General features: G+C 54.2%; 1 protein-coding gene across 5 annotated transcripts in view; it reads right to left on the bottom strand.

The window, feature by feature from the left end:
• Positions 1–22,254, bottom strand: part of LRP1 (LDL receptor related protein 1) — a 117,511-nt gene that overhangs the window by 74,763 nt on the left and 20,494 nt on the right. For all 5 annotated transcript variants that reach the window (XM_066567613.1, XM_066567615.1, XM_066567614.1 and 2 more), the window contains exons 2-6: positions 21,855–21,977; positions 16,735–16,872; positions 13,791–13,910; positions 12,790–12,918; positions 12,374–12,637 (exon numbers count right to left, since the gene is read on the bottom strand). In XM_066567613.1, coding sequence (XP_066423710.1) covers positions 12,374–12,637; positions 12,790–12,918; positions 13,791–13,910; positions 16,735–16,872; positions 21,855–21,977 — 774 coding nt within the window. The remainder of the gene's footprint in view (positions 1–12,373; positions 12,638–12,789; positions 12,919–13,790; positions 13,911–16,734; positions 16,873–21,854; positions 21,978–22,254) is intronic.

Here is a 22,254-nt window from a genome sequence, read left to right as displayed (position 1 = left end):
AGGGAATTTCAGCTTTCCAAGGCTCTTCCTGGGACAGGCAGCCAAAAAAAACCTCACAGGGACGGGGACAGGGATGGGGTCCAGGCCAGCAACCCCGTCTGGGGGGGAGGAGGTGGCTTTGAAAGCAGGGAGGGAGGATGGAGGATGAGGGAACTTCATTAAAATTGCTCAACACGGGCGGGTTGGCAACTTCAGGAAACCCCAAAAGCCACCCTCACAGATGTTTCCTGGTTTCACACCCGCCAGGGCCCGAGTGATCCCCACTGAGCTGTTCCTGAGGTCCCTGCCACAAAACCCTGTCACACTGGGCTTGGATTTTCCCTTTTCTGAGACTGCTTTGGGTCAAAAGATCACCTCAGGCCCACTTGAGACACCTTCCACTATCCCAGGTTGCTCCAAGGTTGGCCTTGGGCACTTCCAGGGGTCCATCCTTGCCCTCACAGGGAGGAATTTCTTCCCAAAATCTCCAAAACTTCTTCCCAAAATCTCCAAAATTTCACCTAACCCTACTCTGTGTCAGCGGGAAGCCATTCCCTGTCTCCGATCACTCCAGGCTCTTATCCCAAGTCCCTCTCCAGCTCTCCTGGAGCCTCTCCAGGCACTGGAAGAGGCTCTGAGCCCTCCCTGGAACCTTCTCAGCTCCAGATCTTCTGGAACCTCCCTCTCCAGCTCTCCTGGAGCCTCTCCTGGCACTGGAAGAGGCTCTGAGCCCTCCCTGGAGCCCGAGTGATCCCCACCGAGCTGCTCCTGAGGTCCCTGCCACAAAACCCTGTCACACTGGGCTTGGATTTTCCCTTTTCAGAGAATCCCAGACTGCCCCGAGTCAAAAGGGATCTTAGACACCTTCCACTGCCTCAAGTTGTTCCAAGCTCCATCCAACCTGGACTTGGACACCTCCGGGGATCCAGGGGCATCCCCACCCTCACAGGGAGGAATTTCTTCCTAAAATCCCACCTAGCCCCACTCTGTGTCAGTGGGAAGCCATTCCCTGTGTCCTGTCACTCCAAGCCCTTGTCCCCAGCTCTCCTGGAGCCTCTTCAGGCCCTGGAAGAAGCTCTGAGCTTTCCCTGGAACCTTCTCACCCCCAGCTCTCCCAGCCTGGCTCCAACCCTCCAACCCTGGCCTCCTTCTCCTGCTGGGATCCCAGAGCTCCAGGTGGGACAATCCCACTCAAAGAACTCCTTGAAGCAATTCCCACATTTCCCGCTGGAGCTGCAGCCCCAAGTTCTCCCTCCCTTAACTGGATTTACCCCACTCCCAGTGAGGCACTGCAGGGCTGTGGGTTTTTGGTTTTTTGTGGTTTTTTTTGGGGGGGGGAAGGAGCTTTGCTGACCCAGCAAATAACTTTGCTCTGCACGAATCAGTTGCTGTGCAGTCTGCAAACACATCAATTGTGGCCTGACAGGAGGAGGAAGGAAGCACAAAATCTTCCCTCAGATTCAGCCCAGGGATTTCGACAGTCCTCAAACAGCTGCGAGGGGGATGAAGCCACCCAGCAGCTCCTCCAGGCTCCTCAACCATGGAGCAAGGAAAAGGAGAAACCCCCCAGTGTCCACAGAGGTTCAACAAGGTCAGGGAAAAATCGAAACAGCAAAAAAAATCCCTGAATTCCGGAATCCCTGAGGTTGGAAAAACCCTCCAGGACCATCGAGTCCAAGCTGTGACAAAGCCCTGAGTGCCACATCCAGATGTTCCTCAGACATCTCCAGGGATGGGCACCCTCCCTAAAAACCCCTTCCAGTGCCTGACAACCCTTTCCATGAAGAAATTCCAACCCTTTCCATGAAGAAATTCCAACCCTTTGGAATGAAGAAATTCCCCCTGAAACGTGTGGATGTGGCAGTTGGGGACACATTTCAGTGATGACCTGGCAGGGCTGGGTTAATGGTTGCACTCGAGGGTCTTAGAGGGCTTTTCCAACTTTTCAGTCTCTGAATCCTGGAATCCCTGAGGTTGGAAAAACCCTCCAGGACCATCGAGTCCAAGCTGTGACAAAGGCCTGAGTGCCACATCCAGATGTTCCTCAGACATCTCCCTAAAAACCCCTTCCAATGCCTGACAACCCTTTGGAATGAAGAAATTCCCCCTGAAACGTGTGGATGTGGCACTTGGGGACACGTTTCAGTGACAATCTGGCAGCTCTGGGTTAATGGTTGCACTCAATGGTCTTAGAGGGCTTTTCCAACTTTTCAATCCCTGAATTCCAGAATCCCTGAGGTTGGAAAAACCCTCCAGGACCATCGAGTCCAAGCTGTGACCGATCCCTGAGTGCCACATCCAGATGTTCCTCAGACATCTCCAGGGATGGGCATTCCACCACCTCCCTCTCAATGCCTTTCCATGAAGAAATTCCAACCCTTTCCATGAAGAAATTCCAACCCTTTCCATGAAGAAATTCCTCCTGAAATGTGTGGATGTGGCACTTGGGGACACAGTGTTTCAGTGACAATCTGGCAGCTCTGGGTTAGTGGTTGCACTCGAGGGTCTTAGAGGGCTTTTCCAACTTTAATAATTCCATGATTCTAAGTCTGGGAGAAACTTGGAGCAGCCAGAAACGTCGTGGATGTGGCACTTGGGGACACACGTCAGCGATGACCTGGCAGCTCTGGGCTGATGGTTGGATTTGAGGGTCTCAGAGGACTTCTCCAACTTTAATAATTCCATGATTCTACGTCTGGGAGAAATTCCACTTCCATGCTGCCCCTCAAGGGAGCATTTCTAGGAGAGCAGGACAGGGATGGTGGGCAGGAGAGGTCCCAGCTCTGCTTGAAGCAGCCAGAAACATCCCTGGGCACGGAGCCCTGACACCAAATCCTTGTTCCCATTCTGCTGAGGAGCATTTTCCCCCTTGCCCCAGCACGAGGGACAAAGAACAGAGATGGTTTAAGCACCACTGCCAACATCTGGCTTTAAATAAAGAATAATAAAGAAATAAAGAGTAATGAAGAAATAAAGAATAAATAAAGAATATTAAAGTCCTATAAACAGCTGGTTCTTGCTTCTCGAGGGTCAACCAGCCTTGACACAAATGAATAAAATTTAAATAACGAATAATAAATAAGGAATAATAAAGAATAACGAATAATAAATAACAAATAATAATGAATAATAAAGAAATAACAAATAAAAAATTAACGAATAATAAAGAATATTTAAATAACGAATAATAAAGAAATAATGAATAAAAAATTAACGAATAATAAAGAATATTTAAATAAAGAATAATAAAGAAATAATGAATAATAAAGAATAAATGACGAATAATAAAGAAAAATCGAATAATAAAGAAATAAAGAATATAAAAGTCCTATAAACAGCTGGTTCTTGCTTCCCCAGGGTCAACCAGCCTTGACACAAAGGAATAATATTTAAATAATGAATAACAAATAATGAATAATAAAGAATAACAAATAATAAATAACGAATAATAAAGAAATAACAAATAAAGAAATAACGAATAATAAAGAATAAATGACGAATAATAAAGAAAAATCGAATAATAAAGAATAAATAACAAATAATAAAGAAATAAAGAATACTAAAGAAATAAAGAAGAAATAAAGAATATTAAAGTCTTGTAAACAGCTGGTTCTTGCTTCTCCAGGGTCAACCAGCCTTGACACAAACCATGGAATCCATGGTTCACATCCACACCACATCCCATGGAGAGCAGCAAACACCACGTCCCCCGCTCCAGGCACAGCCCACCCCAAAGGGCAAGCAGGAACCGAGGCCAATTTGCCACCCAGCAAGAGAAGAAGCCTGGGAGGGCTGGGGGGTGGCCCCACAAGCCCCCCAGGCACCCAGGGCACGCGGCCTGGGAGGAAAAACATCTTGGAAAAGTCGCGGAATATTTCGGCTCTGAAAGGCCGGCGGCGCAGGAGCGGAGGCTCGTCAGGAATGCAATCCCCAGGGCTGCCGAAATCCATCGGTTTCCTACTTTCCTTTTTATTTTTTTTATAGGGAATGATCCGTTTGATACATTTACATAATGCCATAATCTGGAGGAATTTCTGTCTCTTTTCCCCCTCCACAGACATCCTCTCCCCGGGAGAACAAGCCCGGCTCTGTGACCGGCCTGGATAAACACTGCTCCTGGGGACAATTTTCCTTAATTAGAAGTATGTTAACAGGACGAGCACAAAGACAAACTCCCGCCCCCGAGGGCGCCGGACGGACGGACGGACGGACACCCTGAGGGTCCCCCCTGCTCCCAGGAACAGCCGAGTCCTTGTGTCCGAGCAGGGCAGGAAGGGGGAACGGCTGCCACCAAGCAGCACCACAGCCGTCACGTCAGCCTGGTTGCCTCAGCAAAGCAGGCTCAAAAATAAATAAATTCATCCTCCCCCCCCCGGCCGCCGCCTTTCTGCTGAGATGTTTCTCTGCGAGGAGGAACCGCTGGGTGGAAGCTGGTGGCCCTCGGCCAGGACGTCTGAGTCGGTGCTGGGATGGATCCCTGGGGCTCTGTGAGCGCTCACGCCCCAACTGAGCCAGCCAAACCTTGCTCAGGGGGTGACAGAGCCACCTCAGAGGCCTTGGGGACAGGCTGGAGCACTGCCCTGCTCCAGAGAGCCCTGGGAGCCCCAGTCCTTGGGCTGTCTGTGCCTTGGAACCCCAGTGCAGCACCACTGAAGGGAAACCATGAGACCACCAGAACCTCTCCAGCCCCTCTCTGACACCATCTCTGTTCCCCAGGGTGGTGACACAGCCCCCTCAGAGGGACATCCCAGCCTTGGGGACAGGCTGGAGCACTGCCCTGCTCCAGGGAGCCCTGGGAGCCCCAGTCCTTGGGCTCTCTGTGCCTTGGACCACCAGTGCAGCACCACTGAATGGGAACCGTGAGATCACCAGAACCTCTCCAGCCCCTCTCTGACACCATCTCCAGCCCCCAGGGTGGTGACACCCCAAAATTGCCTCCTCTCCTCTATTCCTGTGCAGCACCATGGCTGCAGCTGAAGGAGAACCGTGTCCAAGGGATCACCAGAACCTCTCCAGCCCCTCTCTGACACCATCTCTGCTCCCCAGGGTGGGGACACCCCAAAATTTCCTCCTCTTCAGGCCGTGCTCTGCTCCAGTGCAGCACCATGGCTGCATCTCCCATGTCCAAGCAGTCACCAGCACCATCTCTGCTCCCCAAAATGGGGACACCCCAAACTTTCCCTCCTCCCCATGTCCTGGCTCAACCCCACAGCGTCCCTGCAGAGCCTGGCTGAGGCACAGGAGGTGGGAAGAGCAGGAACAGGGATGGAATGAGCTGTGGAGGGCAGCCAAGGGACTGCTAATTACTCTGCCTTAATGAGACCATTCCATGGGCACGAATATTCCACAGAGGCTGAGGGGGAGGCACGGGGGCACTTGGCTTCCTTCTGGGTGAGAGGAGAGAGACACAGGCTCGGTGGGAACCCGGCACTGGGGTGATCTGGGGGGGGAGGAGAGAGCAGAAATGGGGCCAGGAAGGGTCCCAAGGGGCTCCTGCAGCGAGCCTGGCACGAGGCAGTGCAGGATGGACAGACAGACGTGTGCTGGGACAGACAGACAGACAGACAGACGTGTGCTGGGACAGACACGCTCCGCTCCATGTGCAATCAAACCCATTCCTGAGCATCCTGATGACTCAGGACATTTCGTGTCACCCTTTTGTCCCCAGCAATGTGGGAATGCAGCTCGGCCCTGCCACCACAGCCTGGGGGGGGTTTCAGGGGGGCCTCAGTCCCCTTGGGGGATTTATTTCTGTTCCCCTCAAGGGGAAACAGCAGAGAAAGGGAGTCAGAGGTGCTGGGCACAGCCACAGCAGGGTCCTGAGTGTCAGATCTTGGTTAAGAGACTGATTAAAGTCACCATCGTGGTGCTGTCCCCTGCCACACAATGAGCTGGTGTGAGTGCATGGCTCCAGACAGTCCCTGTGCCCTCCATCCCCTCTTCTCCCCATCCCCTGCTCCCACCCAATCCCCGCTTCCTTGTGTGGTCCCTGCTCTCCTCTATCCCCTTCTCTCACCCATCCCATTCCCTGCTCCCATCCATCCCAGTCCTTGCTCTCCCCCTTATCCCCTGCTCCCCTTCACGTCCTGCTCCCATTTATCCCTGCTCCCATTTATCCCCCATCCCATTTATCCCTTGCTCCCATTTATCCCCTGCTTCCATTTATCCTATGGTCCCATTTATCCCCTGCTCCCATTTATCCCCCATCCCATTTATCCCCCATCCCATTTATCCCTTGCTCCCATTTATCCCCTGCTTCCATTTATCCTATGGTCCCATTTATCCCCTGCTCTCCCCTATCCCCCTCCATGTCCTGCTCCCATTTATCCCCTGCTCTCCCCTATCCCCCTCCAGGTCCTGCTCCCATTTATCCCCTGCTCTCTCCTATTCCCTGTTTTCCCCCATCCCCTGCTCTCCCCTATTCCCTTTTCCCCTCCATGTCCTGTTTCCATTTTTCCCCTGCTGTCCCCTATTTCCTGATTTCCCTCATCCCCTTCTCCCCTCCATGTCCTGCTCCCATTTAGCCCCTGCTCCCATTTATCCCTGCCCCATTTATCCCCTGCTTCCCCCATCTCCTGATTTCCCCTATCCCCTCTCCCCTCCATGTCCTGCTCCCATTTATCCCTGCTCCCATTTATCCCTGCTCCCATTTATCCCCTGCCCCATTTATCCCCTTCTCTCTCCCATCCCCTCCTCTCCCCCATCTCCCACTTTCCTCCCTCACTGCCACAAGAACAGCCACAAACAGTTAAAAAAGAAAAAGAAAAAAACCAACAGAAAGGAACCACGAGATGAAGTTACCAATCATCCCCCTCTCCTGCCAAGTGAGTTCACGTCGGAGCCTCTTTCTTGGCCAGGATGAGGCAGCAAGGAAGAAAAATAGCTTTCCATGCAAAGTGGGGGAAGAAATGTACTTGGATTCCTCTGCAGAGCAACATGGCCCTGAAATCAATCTGTCCCAGCTCCTCTCTCTGCCTGCTGGCACGGGGACAGCCCATTCCAAGGGACACTGAAATGGAGTCAATGAAAACACCCCCCGAGCTGGGCAGCTTGGGATTGATGCTGCCCAGGAAGGGATTTTAATGCTGGCCAGATCGTTGGTGTTTAGGGTTTATAATGCACTCAGGATCAAATGTCCTGATATTTCAAACCCCTTCCCGGAGGGGTTGTTTTAGAAAGGAAAACAACAAAGCTTGAACTGAGAAATAATAAATCATGGCACCTCTGCAGCCTTTCCCCAGCAGCCCTGCAAGGACCCTGCTGAGCTGCAGGATTGGTGACTGCTCCTACTGGGAAAGGAGCAGAGCTGGACTGGGAGAGCAGTGATGGACTGGGAAAGGAGCAGAGCTGGACTGGGAGAGCAGCGTTGGGACTGGGAAAGAGCAGTGCTGGACTGGGAGAGCAGTGCTGGACTGGGAAAGGAGCAGAGCTGGGACTGGGAAACCAGTGATGGACTGGGAAAGGAGCAGAGCTGGACTGGGAGAGTGGCACTGGGATTGGGAAAGAGCAGTGCTGGACTGGGAAAGCAGTGATGGACTGGGAAAGGAGCAGAGCTGGACTGGGAAACCAGTGATGGACTGGGAGAGCAGTGCTAGACTGGGAAACCAGTGATGGACTGGGACTGGGAGAGCAGTGTTAGACTGGGAAGGAGCAGAGCTGGGACTGGGAGAGCAGCGTTGGGACTGGAAAAGGAGCAGAGCAGGGACTGGGAAAACAGTGCTGGACTGGGAGGGTGGCACTGGGACTGGGAGGGTGGCACTGGGACTGGGAAAGAGCAGTGATGGACTGGGAAAGCAGAGCTGGGACTGGGGAAACCATGCTGAGACTGGGAAGGAGCAGAGCTGGACTGGGAGAGTGGCACTGGGACTGGGAAGGAGCAGAGCTGGGACTGGAAGGGTGGCACTGGGACTGGGAGGGTGGCACTGGGACTGGGAGAGTGGCACTGGGACTGGGAGAGTGGCACTGGGACTGGGAAGGAGCAGAGCTGGACTGGGAGAGCAGAGCTGGGACTGGGAGAGTGGCACTGGGACTGGGAGGGTGGCACTGGGACTGGGAAGGAGCAGAGCTGGACTGGGAGAGCAGAGCTGGGACTGGGAGAGTGGCACTGGGACTGGGAAGGAGCAGCACCAGAGCTGGGATGAGGCAGTGCCAGCACAATCACTGCATTCCCTGGCATCACCAAGCTCAGCTGCTGGTCACATCCTCCCAGTTCTGACCACGCAAAAAAACCGCAGAAAAGGGGAAAAAGAAAAAGGGGAAAAAGAAACCGAAAGAGCAGGAGAAGGGGAGGGGCACAGGGACAGGGCAGCCACCCCAAGAGCCAGGGAGAAGCCCAGAGCTCTCACTCCTGGCACGTGTTCCCCAGTATTTTTCCACAGTGCAAGCAAAGGGCTCCTGCCTTGCCCTGAGCGTCACCCGATCACAGAGCACCGGAGACGGGGATTTAACGCCTCTGTCAACGCCAGCTTGGGGACCCAGAGGTGACCAGCACAGCCCTGGCCTGCTGCCAGCTAAAGGTGGCATCCCAAGGACGGTCTAGAGAGGTGTCCCCACCTCCTGGTGCCACCTCTGGGGACAGGGAGGTGAATCTGATGGAAGGAGGCACAAATCCCCCAGCACAGCTGCTTCCCTGCCTGGCTCCGTGGCCAAGGATTGCTCAAGGATGTGATCCCTGAGAAACAACCCCAGGATTGGGGGGCAAGGCCAGCAGGATAAGCTTGGAGAGCTGGGGGAGCAGAGAGCCCCGGCCACGAGACGAGAAGCAGCAGCACAAGAGCCCAGCAACAGATTTTAATTATTATTTTTTAGTGCTCTGTTTGGCTCAGAAATTCCTTGGAAGCCCAAGTGCAAACAAACAAGGACATTGTCTGGGGGAAAACACGTGGAGGTTGGAATCTGCTTGAGAAAACCCACGGGATCACAAAGTCCCCGCAGGTCAAGGATCTGCCACGGAGCACTGAGGGTCCAAGGGGAGCTGGGACAGGTCCCCAAGTGTCCCCTGCCCCGCTCCAGAGGGGCTCAGGGCTGACAGGGGCTCAGAGTGAACCCCCCTGTGCCATCCTGGTGCTCCAAGGGGTCAGGACAGCCTGAGCCTCTGTCCTTGAGCCTGCCAGGCATGGGACACTGCAGGATTGTCACACGGAGAGGAGGAGAGGGACAGCAGGATGGGAGGAAGGGTAAGACAAATTCCTCTTGTTACAATTCAGTGCTGGCAGGAAGGACCAGCCCTTCCTGTGTCCTCATTCTCATCACAGGGGTGAGCACAGAGGGACACTGAGCACCCAGGATGGTCCCTGTGGAGATGGGGACAGGCTGGACCCCTCCCCACATCATCCCACCTGTGCTGACCATTGGCACCAAGCCCCGAGGTACCCAGAGCCCCCCAGCCCAACTGATGATGGAGAGAAATGATCCAATTCCAACACAAAACAGGAATTTTTTGTAAGAGAAATACATGGAAAGCTTCACCAGGCTCTGATTGTTTTAGTGTGTCCCCCAAAAAAAACCTGGGGGTAGAGAACCAGCCTTGAGGTACCCAGAGCCCCCCAGCCCAACTGATGATGGAGAGAAATGATCCAATTCCAACACAAAGCAGGAATTTTTGTAAGAGAAATGGATGGAAAACTTCACCAGGCTCTGATTTTTTAGTGTGTCCCCGAAAAAAAGACCTGGGGATAGGGAACCAGCCCTGAGGTACCCAGAGCCCCCCAGCCCACTCAGACTGATGGTAGAGAAATGATCCAATTCCAGCACAAAGCAGGAATTTTTTGTAAGAAAAATGGATGGAAAGCTTCACCAGGCTCTGATTTTTTAGTGTGTCCCTGAAAAAAAGACCTGGGGATAGGGAACCAGCCCTGAGGTACCCAGAGCCCCCCAGCCCAACTGATGATGGAGAGAAATGATCCAATTCCAACACAAAGCAGGAATTTTTGTAAGAGAAATTGATGGAAAACTTCACCAGGCTCTGATTTTTTAGTGTGTCCCCAGAAAAAGACCTGGGGGTAGGGAACCAGCCCTGAGGTACCCAGAGCCCCCCAGCCCAACTGATGATGGAGAGAAATGATCCAATTCCAGCACAAAGCAGGAATTTTTTGTAAGAGAAATACATGGAAAGCTTCACCAGGCTCTGATTTTTTAGTGTCCTCAGAAAAAAGACCTGGGGGTAGGGAACCAGCCAGCTCAGATCAAGTGAGAAAATCAGTGCCTGTGACAAATATCCACGGGCAGCGAGGTGGGAGCCGAGGGGGAGGCGCTGCAGGAAGCCCTGAGGAGAGCAAAAAGCTTTGGGAGTGTAAAGACCAGAGGAACAATAAAAGCTCTGAGGACATCGGGTCGTGCCAAGGGCTGTTAACAGCCCTCATTTAACACATCTCCCGCGGCACAAGTGACAGAAATCTCTGCAGGACAGGGAGGCAGGGGAGCCATCGGAGCCAGGCTCATCCCAGGCTCTCCCCCTGCAGCTCTCCAGCCCCTCAGCATCAATCTCCCCCCATCAGATGGCGGCTCAAACCCCATTAGCAGCAGGCACCAGGGAGGCCCCCCGTTCCTGCTGGGAGCAGATAATGCCATAAAGAAGGAAATAAAGAGGGGAAGCACTAATTGGATTCACGGTGTCCTGCAGGAGAGTGACATTATCTGCTCATCCTCACCCCAGCTCCCTCAGTCCTGCCACTTCCTTTGTGATGAACCAGCCTTGAGGCACCTAAAGAGACCCCCTAAATTCCAAGGACACCCCTAAAATCCCAAGGACACCCCTAAAATCCCAGAGACACCCTAAAATCCCAGAGACACCCCAAAATCTCAGGAACACCCCAAAATCCCGGGAGGGGAGCAGGAAGCTGAGCCCTGTCCTGCTCAACTCCACGTTATCTATGGCCGGGGAGAGCAAAGGGTGAGGCCTCTCCCTAAAAATACACCCTGCCCTAAAAATACACAGGGTGAGCTTAAATTAACTGTGCACACACACCCTCAGCAGTGGCCACAGCCTGCCCAGCCCTGCCACACACAGAGCCCAGGGACCCCGGGACCCCCAGGACCCCCAGAAACCCCAGGAACCCCAGGAACCCCAGAAACCCCAGGACCGCGAGGATTCTCAGGATCCCCAGGAACCCCAGGACCCCCAAGACCCCCAGGATGCCCTGGACTCCCAGGACCCCTGGGACCCCCAGGATCCTCAGGATCCCCAGGACCTCCAGGACCCCCAGAACCTCCAGGATCATCAGGACATCCAGGACCCCCAGAATCCCCAAGAGCCTGAGAACCCCCAGGACCCCCAGAAACCCCAGGATCCCCAGGATCTTCAGGATCCCCAGAAACCCCAGAACCTCCAGGACCCCCAGAATCCTCAGGATCCCCAGGACCCCCAGGATCCCCAGAACCCCCGGGATCCTCAGGACCTCCAGAACGCCCAGGACCCCGAGGATTCTCAGGATCCCCAGGACCCCCAAGACCCCCGGGACCCCCAGGACTCCCAGGACCCCCAGATCCCCCAGGACTCCCAGGACCCTCAGGATCCTCAGATCCTCCAGGATCCCCAGGATCCCAGCACAAACCCCACTGCCCTCAGCAGAGAACCCCTCTCAGCTCTGAGGTCCACCCAGGACCTTCACTCCTTTGCAGAAATCCGTCCATTCCAATTTGCTGGATGAGCCATTGCTCACCCAACAGCACAGTGGGTGGGGTGAGGGGATCCCTCTTCCCCCTGGAAGCCTCCCCAGTTTCAGGAGGCAAAAAATACCCCTGGGGGATGACACCAGGGAAGCAAAACCCTGAACAGAGACCCACTGCAAGCCCCAGATCCCCCAGTTCCACCCCAAGTGATTTGGGTAAAGGATAAAAGCAGTGACAGGAATGGCGTCCCACATCCCAGCTCTCCAGCTGTGGCACTCACTTCTCTGTGCACCTTCATGGAAGGTGCTGGAAGCCCACAGGGATTCCTCAGAGAGCACCAAAATCCCGAGCAGTAACTCTCCCTTCCCATCCTGACTGCAGAGCTGGGAGCAGCAAACCCCAACTGGACACGGAGCTGTGACCACACTTGGTTCTGGCCACAGAACCACCAGCAGAAGGAAACTGCCACCAGCCACTCACACCACGACCCAGTGGCACCCACAGAGGCACCTCTGGGTTGGGAGTTTGTTCTTGGTCACTTTTTGGGGTGGGACTCGGTCATTTGTGAGGGGTAGGACCAAAGGAAGCAAGAACTGCCATCCCAAAGCTCGCTCCACTCCTCCCTGGATCATTTCTCCTCATACCCGCACACCAAAAAACTATTAAACTGAATAAAAATAATAACAAAAGGAATGACCTGTGGTGAGCTGCCTCCTTCCCAGCTTCACCCACCACGGCCTGGGAATTGGGGATGGGGGAGCAGGACAGGGCTCTGGGCACTCACGGTGCAGGCTCAGGGAGATGTTGATGGACCTTTCCTCCACAAAACCCTTCAGGTTGGGGATCTTGGCACACTTGAGGATGGTCTGGGAGGCGCTGTCACCCACGTGGACCCAGCAGACCGTGTCCTCCACGTAGTTGAAGTCCATGGCCGTGGTCTGCTTGGCGCTGGTGGGGGTGATGTTGGGCACGGGGGCCCCGCTCAGGTAGGTGGCCAGGATGTTCTGGGAGTTGGCAATGAGCAGCACAGGAGGGCGATCCACAGGCTCTGGGGACAAAGAGGGGACAACAGGGTCAGGGCACACCTCGGTCCTGTGGATGTAACCCCAGGGAAGAGCCCAAAGTGGAGAATTCAGGGGGTGGTGGTGCACAGAGCTGCCCTGGGGCACCGCCTGAAGTTCTCCCTGTTGAGGTTCTCACCATTCTTGGCTTTGCAGGATCTGTTGTCTGGCTGCAGGAGATAGCCCTCGACACAGCTGCACGTGTAGGAGCCCTCTGTGTTGGTGCATGTCTGGCTGCAGGTCCCATACACGGTGCATTCATCAAAGTCTGGGAAAGACAGGAAAAAAACCCAAGGTTTGGACCAGAAAAAAAACCCAAGGTTTGGACCAGAAAAAAACTCTCCTTTGCTGCCTGAAGAGGAAATGAAGCCCCACAGTTTCTCCAAGGTGGAGCTGGAGAGGAGGGGATGATGCCTGAGCCAAAGGGACCCTCACAGCAGCCTGCCAGGGAATCCCATCCCATGGATCCCATCCCATAAATCCCATCCCATAAATCCCATCAACATGGATCCCATCCCATCCCATGGATCCCATCCCATCCTATCTCATCTCATGGATCCCATCCCGTCCATTCCATCCCATCCATCCCATCCCATCCCATCAATCCCATAAATCTCATAAATCCCATCCCATCCCATAAATCCCATCCCATGGATCCCATCCCATCCCATCCCATAAATCCCATCCCATCCCATCGATCCCATGCCATGGATCCCATCCCATCCTATCTCATCTCATGGATCCCATCCCATCCTACATTATCTCATGGATCCCATCCCATCCCATCCATTCCATCCCATCCATCAAATAAATCCCATCAATCCCATAAATCTCATCCCATCCCATCCCATCAATCCCACCCCATCCCATCCCATAAATCCCATAATCCCATCCCATCCCATAAATCCCATCAATCCCATCTCATCCCATCCCATCAATCCCATCAATCCCATCCCATCCCATCAATCCCATCCCATCCCACCCCACAAATCCCCCTCCATCCCACGTGCCCCAAGCTCTCCCCATCCCCTTTCCCACGTTGCCAAGCCCCAGCGCTGCTGCCAGCAGTGACATTGGCCCCATCCCCAAGGAGCCACCGTCCCCAGCAGGGAGTGGGGGCTCTGCCCAGCCCAGCCCCACCTCTGCAGCTCCTCCTGTCCTCAGCCAGCTGGAAGGAGTGGTTGCAGTAGCACACGGGGCCGGACAGCGTTGGGGCACAGTGGTGCTGGCAGCCCAGAGCTGAGCAGTTGGCCAGTTGCTCTACAGGGATGGAAGAGAGAGGATTTCACTCAGGATGGACAGCAAGGACCAAGGGTTGGGTCAGCAGGATCACCAGAGCCCATCAGGATCACCAGACCTCATTAGATTCACCTAACCCCATCAGGAACACCCAACCCCATCAGGATCACCCAACCCCATCAGGATCACCAGACCCCATTAGGATCACCCAACCCCATCAGGAACACCCAACCCCGTCAGGAATACCTAACCCCATTAGGATCACCTCAGCCCATCAGGAACACCCAACCCCATCAGGATTTGCAGGGAAATTTCACATTTCTCCATGTCCCCAGAGGGAGGGAGGACATGTGGGACACACAGCTGCCCCATGGAGGGGGGTCTGAGCACCCCCTGCCAGCCCCAGTGCTGCTGATTCAGTCCCAGTTCCATGGGGTGGCCAAGGCCTGGCACCCCTTGTGCAGAGGGGTGGCACAGGATGCAGATCCAGGACATCCTGAGGGCCGTGGATACACCAGAGAGCCCAAAATTCCCCCATTTGCAACCCTGGAGTGCTCAGAGGGGACAATGTGGGGGTTCAGCATGGGGACCCCACTGGCATCAGCACCCCCAGGATGTCTGCAAGGGCAGCAGAGATGGGGGAGCAGGATGGGGAGCAATGGTCCAGCAGCAGGAGTGGGAACAGGGGTTGGGGTGACAGTTTGGGGTCGTGGCTCAGGGTGACAGCTTGAGGCGATTGCTTGGGGTGACAGTTTGAGGTGACAGCTTGAGGTGATTGCTTGGGGTGACAGCTCAAGGGGATCACTTGGGGTGACAGCTTGAGGTGACAGCTCAGGGTGACAGCTTGGGGTGATCACTCGGGGTGACAGCTTGGGTTGACAGCTTGGGGTGATGTCTTGGGGTCATGTTTTGGGGTGACAGCTCGGGGTGACAGCTCAGCTGCCCACACCTGGGGCAGTGGCAGGCTGGGACTCGCAAGCAGCTGCCAGGAAATGCAGGAAATGCAGGAAATGCCTCCCTGGGGTGGCACCTGCCGCGGGCAGGGGGGGACTCAGCACCCAGCTCAAGCCCCACCGAGGGCTGGCAGCCCCAGCGTGCCCAAACCTGCGAGCACCGGGTGCCCAAAGCCCTGAGCAGCTGCCCCAGCTCGGCTCACGTGGCTCAGAAAAATCAGATCCCACTTAAGTAACGAGAGCTCTCACTGAAATATTAACTCTCATCTCAAGCACAGCTGCAGGAGCTGCTCCCATGGGATGCAGGCAGTGGAAAAGAGCTGGGTCCCAGCAGGGAGAAGTCCTTTGGGGTCAGGGGTCTTGGTGGAGCAGGACAGGAGCCCCCCCAGGCCAGGCAGGGAAGGGATGGGGAGCACAGAGGCTCTGGAACACAAGGTCAGCCCAGGACACACATTTCTGAGCGATTAATCTGCACAGCAGCACGCTGGTTTAGGGAGTTTTCCAGCAGGATTAGCCACGGGGACAGGCCAGGAGCAGGGGACAAAGCTCCTGGAAATTAGGGAAAAAAAAAAAAAACCCACAGTGGTATCTCTTATCTGGACCAGAACCCCAGGGCTGGAGCTTTTAAGCCCAGGAGACAATGCAGCTATTTCATGGCTGCAGGCTCAGGAATGATGGGCATTTCACTTCCAAGCGGCTCTGGATAATCTCTGGATCTGTGGCTGTGCTGGGCTGAGGGTGGTGGGGCTCAAACTCAAGAGGAGAAAACAGGAACCTCATCAATCCTCCCTCATTGGGGCAGCCCCCCTTTCCTGGGACCCCCAAACCTCTGTTTCTGGTTCAGTTAGGGTTAGGATTAGGGTTAAGCTTAGGTTTAGGGTTATCTCACAGCACTCATTTGCGAAAAATGTATTTTTATGGGTGCATTGGTATTGAGCCAGCATCAAACCATGGCAGCTGAGTGTGGTGGGGCTCAAACTCAAGAGGAGAAAACAGGAACCTCATCAATCCTCCCTCATTGGGCAGCCCCCCTTTCCTGGGACCCCCAAACCTCTGTTTCTGGTCCCATCTCACAGCATTCATTTGAGAAAAATATGTATTTTATGGGTGCATCAAAGCATGAGAGACTGTGCTGAGCTGAGTGTGGTGGGGCTGACATTCAACAGGAGAAAACAGGAACCTCATCACTCCTACCCCATGGGGCAGCACCCCCTTTCCTGGGACCCCCAAACCTCTGTTTCTGGTTCAGTTAGGGTTAGGATTAGGGTTAAGCTTAGGTTTAGGGTTATCTCACAGCACTCATTTGAGAAAAATGTATTTTTATGGGTGCATTGGTATTGAGCCAGCATCAAACCATGACAGCTGAGTGTGGTGGGGCTCAAACTCAAGAGGAGAAAACAGGAACCTCATCAATCCTCCCTCATTGGGCAGCCCCCCTTTCCTGGGACCCCCAAACCTCTGTTTCTGGTCCCATCTCACAGCATTCATTTGAGAAAAATATGTATTTTATGGGTGCATCAAAGCATGAGAGACTGTGCTGAGCTGAGTGTGGTGGGGCTGACATTCAACAGGAGAAAACAGGAACCTCATCACTCCTACCCCATGGGGCAGCACCCCCTTTCCTGGGACCCCCAAACCTCTGTTTCTGGTTCAGTTAGGGTTAGGATTAGGGTTAAGCTTAGGTTTAGGGTTATCTCACAGCACTCATTTGAGAAAAATGTATTTTTATGGGTGCATTGGTATTGAGCCAGCATCAAACCATGACAGCTGAGTGTGGTGGGGCTCACACTAAAGAGGAGAAAAGAGGAACCTCATCCCAAAACAGGAACTCCTACCCCTGTTGGGGGGTACCCCATTGAGGATCCCCCCCTTTCCTGGGACCCCAAACCTACCCCTGCAGTGCGGGCCCTCGTCGGAGCCGTCGAAGCAGTCGTGGAGGCCATTGCAGAGTTTGCTCATGTGGATGCAGAGCTCTGTGCCCAGGCAGTTGTGCTCGTTGGGTTGGCACCGGGACACTTTGCTCTGGGGACCTGCAGGACACCAAAGGGCACAAGGGTCAGCACGTGGATTGTGACTCTCTGGGTGCCAACTCCCTCCTTGTCCCCAAGGCTGTGGCACGTGGGGGGGGGGGGGCCCTCTGAGCCCAGCACAAGGAGATTTAATCTCCATTATTAACTGGAAAAATTATAAAGAAGGGCAGGTTTTGTTTTTAAGCTCCTCTGAAAAGAAGCGAGGCATGGAGACAAACAACAAACACAGCATAAATCCACGAATGGCCTGAAACCCCAGGAAAAGCTCCTGCAATGCTTCACCCCAAGCTGGAGGTGGCCCAGGGGTGACAATGAGCCCTGGCACAGCCCCTGCACATCCTCACCCCCTCCATGGGCTCTCCTCCTCTCCCTGCCCCAAATCCACATTTCAGGGCTGAACACCAGAGCTACCAACACATCTCCGCCCAGCCAAAACACCGAAATCCCATTTTCCAGGGGCTGTTTGTGCCTCTCCCTCCCCTCAGCAGGGCTGGCAGAAATAGCTCTGTGGATCCCCCCGGGCCCCCACGAGCAGTGAGAAGAGCACAGCACACACACACCGTGTCCAGGCACGGCCCCATTTTAGCCCAGTCACCTTCACCAGGAGCTCCAACAGCAGAGTTTGCCCTAAATAAGCTCCAGCTCTCCTTGGAGAGGAGTGTGACACCACACACAGAGCTCTGTGTGCTGGTACATCCTCATCCCACACCTCTGAGGGACACTGGGTGTGATCCCTGGGCTAAAGGAGGGGATGAAAGCCCCTTTGTGGGAAGGGAACCACAAAGCCCAGAGTTTGAAACTTTCCCTCCTCAAACCGAGCAGGACCCTCAATCCATCCCAGCCAAAACTTCCCTCTGTCCACCCTGGGCAGTGACACCAATTCCAGCCCAAGGGGTGCCTGGAAAATGGGAATTTAACAGGTTCTAGATGCCCTGAGTCTCAAACACATCCCCGTGTGCTCCCAGTGAGCAAACTGGCCTGGCATTGGGGTGAGGGGATCCTCCAGGATGCTCAGGCTCTCTCACAGCCAGCAGGGAACTGAGCTTGCCCCGTTTCCCAGTCCCAGAGCACCCAGCAGACGATTCCTGGGAGAATTTCTTACCAGGTGCCACTGCACAGATTTTTTTTTTTTTTTTGCAGAGGGGTTGGGCCGGCAGTAATTGCAAATTATGGGTTAATTAAGTGACGTCGATATATGGACCAGAAGAATGGAGGGGCTGGAGTGAAGAGCCCAATTCATCAGTCAGAACTGCTCTGCCGTGTCCATTATTCCCTGCAAAGAGCCTGGATCAAACCACTTATCCCAAACAGGGGCAGGATTAATCCACAAGCCACTTTGTTTGCTTTTGACCGTGTTGGCGCTAATAAATGAGCCAATTTATTACATGTGACAGGCTTGTGGTACACCCCAAGGAGCTGAATTAGATAGGAATGTTTAACCTCAAAAAACCACTCAGGAAAAAACAAAAAAAAAAAGGATAGAAAAAAAGCAATTCTTCCTCCTGCAGTTGATTTGGCAACAGCCCAGGGTGATGCAGATGGAGGGGGGAACACAAAGAGGGAAGAGGCTGGAGGAGCAGGGGTGGGATGGTCACACTTGGTGCCATCAGGATGGGTCCTGGTGGTGCCTCTGGGTCACTTCAGAGCTCATCAGGACCATGCCAAGAGCAGATCCAGCAGGGCAAGATGAGGGATTCAAGACCTCCTGAACCCTCAGATTAATGGATGGACCGACAATTGCTTCCTCAGACCCCCTCATCTTTGATCTCCAACAGGATGGAGGCTCCTGTCCAAGTGTTTTCCTCTCAGGAAAGCTCCGTGGAGCAAAACACTGACAGCGCAAGAGCCGTGTGTGAGCCACTCACACAAAACGAGCAGGGAAGGGACCTGAGCAAAGCCAGGGAATACTTCAAAGGGAAGGACCTGAGCAAAGCCAGGGAATACTTCAAAGGATTCCCCAGGGAGGAAAAGCTGGCACGTGCCTGACAGAATTTCAAGAGCTCCAACAGGAGAACGCAAACACCGCCGGGCTCCGGAGCCTGAGCAGGAGCAGCACTCACAGCCCGGCTCAAACACAGATTAAATGAGTAATAAAAGTAAAAAATGAGAGTAATAAAAGTCATTTTCTCTCTTGCCAGGGAGATAAGGGAGATGAGAGGCTGCTGGAAGCCCCAGTGCCAGGGTGGAGTGAGAAAAGCCGGCCTGGCAATCCTGGAGATAACGGAGGCTGACAGGTTGGAAATGAGCCTGGGCAGGAGCAGGGAGGCTCCACTCATCCCCTGGGCACACAGATGTGCCCTGGCACCCCAATCTCCATGTCCTGGGGGGGCACAGCATTGCCCTGACTCCCTCACAGGGTCTAGAAGTGGGAACTGGGGGAGGTGGGCAGAGCCACTGAGGAAGGGGCAGCCCCTCCAGAGATCAGCTGGGGAGGGAACTGCTCCTGAAGAACGGAGAGATTCCAAAGTCTGGGGTCTGTGGTGGTGATAAAACACACAGACCCAGTCCCACACATGGTGGTGAGGAGAGAGGAGATGCCAGGCTTTGGTCTGTGTCTCACAGATGCTCCAAATTCCCTGTCCTGGAAGTGCCAGGAGGGGCACAGGGGCAGCAGAGGTGCCGTGTCCTCCAGGGATGAGCCCTCAGAGGGCTTGAACCGAACCCAAGAGTCTTCCAACATCCATGACCTCCTCACAGAGGGCTCATCCACAGCACCAGAGGCTGCTCCTGGTCCCAGCCCCAGGGAAGAGAGGAAGAAGATGGAGAGGGAAGAGCATCCAAGGGGTCTGTGCTGCGGTCACCTGGCCCCGTGGATGGAGCGCAGATGCACGCAGCGAGCAGAACACGACAATCAGGACGGATTTCTTCCAGCCTCTGAGTCCTCCTGCTGTAATTTTCCAGGGCTGCTGATTGACTGGAGGCAGGCAGCCCATCCCAGCCCCCCATCCCTCCCACGGAGGGGCCGTTGCATCATTTTTGCCTTAAGGAATAAACAAACCCAGAGCAGAACCGGGAACTGCTCTGGAGGAGATGGTTCTGCCAAGCACAGCGTGAAGGGGGGATCTGGGATGGGGGACAAGGAGATTCTGCTGGGCCCTGTGGTGGCTGTCCTGTGTCCACGTGGGACATGGGGACAGGTGGTTCTTTGCCCCAGCCTGGCCAGAGCAGAGCTCCAGGCACAGAGGGACTTGGTGTAGCTGCCATCCTTGGTGTCACCACAGCTGTGACCCCTCTGCAGACACCCCCCAAATCCCACCCCACACCTCACATAACCCATCCCAGCTCTCTGTTTCCTCCCAGAGAGACTCCACCACCCCATCCAGAGCGTGAAGGGGGAATCCGGGTGGGAGAGCTGGGACAGAGGACAAGGAGATTCTGCTGGGCCCCATGGTGGATGTGTCCACGTGGGACACGGGACGGGTGGTTCTTTGCTCCAGCCTGGCCAGAGCAGAGCTCCAGGCACAGCAGGACTGGCACAGCCACCATCCCTGGTGTCACCACAGCTGTGACCCCTCTGCAGACACCCCCAATTCCCACCCCACACCTCAGCTCCCCCATCCCAGTTCTGTTTCCTCCCAGAGAGACTCCACCAGCCCATCTGAGGGAGCACCTCCAGAGCTGTGCCCAATCCAGTATCTCAATCCCAAAACCCATCTGGGACAGCGATGTCCCCTGGGCAGCTGCTCCCTGTGGGACTCCCAGAGATCTCCTTCCCTCATTCCCAGGAATGCCGAGGTGCTGAGGATGAGGATGACGCTGCTGCTGATTCTTCATTCCTCGTGCACATCCATTTTGATGGAAACAAAAATAAGGAGCGACCCCCCGTTCCCAGGAGGCTGGGATGGAGCCATGGACGGACAGATGGACGGATGGATGGGTGGATGGATGGATGGATGGATGGATGGATGGATGGATGGATGGATGGATGGATGGATGATGGATGGAGGGATGGATGGATGGATGATGGATGCATGGATGGATGGATGGTGGATGGGTGGATGGAGGGATGGATGGAGGGATGGATGATGGATGGATGGATGGATGGATGGATGGATGGATGGATGGATGGATGGATGGATGGATGGATGATGGATGGATGGAGGGATGGATGATGGATGGATGGATGGATGGATGGATGGATGGATGGATGGATGGATGGATGGAGGGATGGATGATGGATGGATGGATGATGGATGGATGGATGGAGGAATGGATGGATGGATGGAGGAATGGATGGATGGAGGAATGGATGGAGGGATGGAGGGATGGATGGATGGAGGGATGAATGGAGGGATGGATGATGGATGGATGGATGGATGGATGGATGGATGGATGGATGGATGGATGGATGGAGGAATGGATGGAGGGATGGATGATGGATGGATGATGGATGGATGGATGATGGATGGAGGAATGGATGGAGGGATGGATGATGGATGGATGATGGATGGATGGATGGATGGATGGATGGATGGATGGATGGATGGATGGATGGAGGAATGGATGGAGGGATGGATGATGGATGGATGATGGATGGATGGAGGGATGAATGGATGGATGGATGGGTGGATGGGTGGGTGGATGGGTGGGTGGATGATGGATGATGGATGAATGGAGGGATGGATGGAGGGATGAATGGATGGATGATGGATGGGTGGATGATGGATGGTGGATGGATGGTGGATGGAGGGATGGATGGAGGGATGGAAGAATGATGGACGGATGATGGACGGATGGATGATGGACGGATGGATGGACGGATGGGTGGATGAGTGAATGGATGGACGGACGGATGGACGGAACGGACACTCCCACCCCGAGGCGCTGCGAGGTAAGCTGAGGTAGAACATTGTGCTGTGTCTGCCTGGGGTCCTGTAACACCCGTGGAGAGATGGAACAAACCCAGAGGAAGAGGAAGAGGAAGAGGAAGAGGAAGAGGAAGAGGAAGAGGAAGAGGAAGAGGAAGAGGAAGGCATACATACATATCTCGGGAGATTCATCCGAGCCATCCGGACAATCCTTCTCCCCGTCACAGCGCCAGCCCTTAGATATGCACGTGATCTGATCTTTGCATGCAAACTGTTTGGGGCTACAAGTCTTCGGTGCTGGTTGAAAAAAAAAAAGAAATAAGGATAATAAACAACATCAGTTTCTTCCCAAGGACAAGTTTGTTTCAAAAGAAAAATCAAATTTCAATTAAAGGCCAAGATTGGTTTGGGGTTGTTTTGTTGGTTTTTTTTGAGGGGATGATTTCTTTCCTATGGCTTGGCAGAAGTTTGAGCCCGGCACCGGATCCATCAAGCTTGCCCCTGAGGAAAGGAGGAAATTTAAGCTGGAGCATTAATTACACCGGGAGAAAACAGGAGTCAAGCACTGTGATGC

The sequence above is a fragment of the Molothrus aeneus genome, chromosome 30 (genome assembly GCF_037042795.1).
Source record: "Molothrus aeneus isolate 106 chromosome 30, BPBGC_Maene_1.0, whole genome shotgun sequence".
Lineage (NCBI taxonomy): Eukaryota > Metazoa > Chordata > Aves > Passeriformes > Icteridae > Molothrus > Molothrus aeneus.
This window is presented reverse-complemented; position numbering and strand designations above follow the sequence as displayed.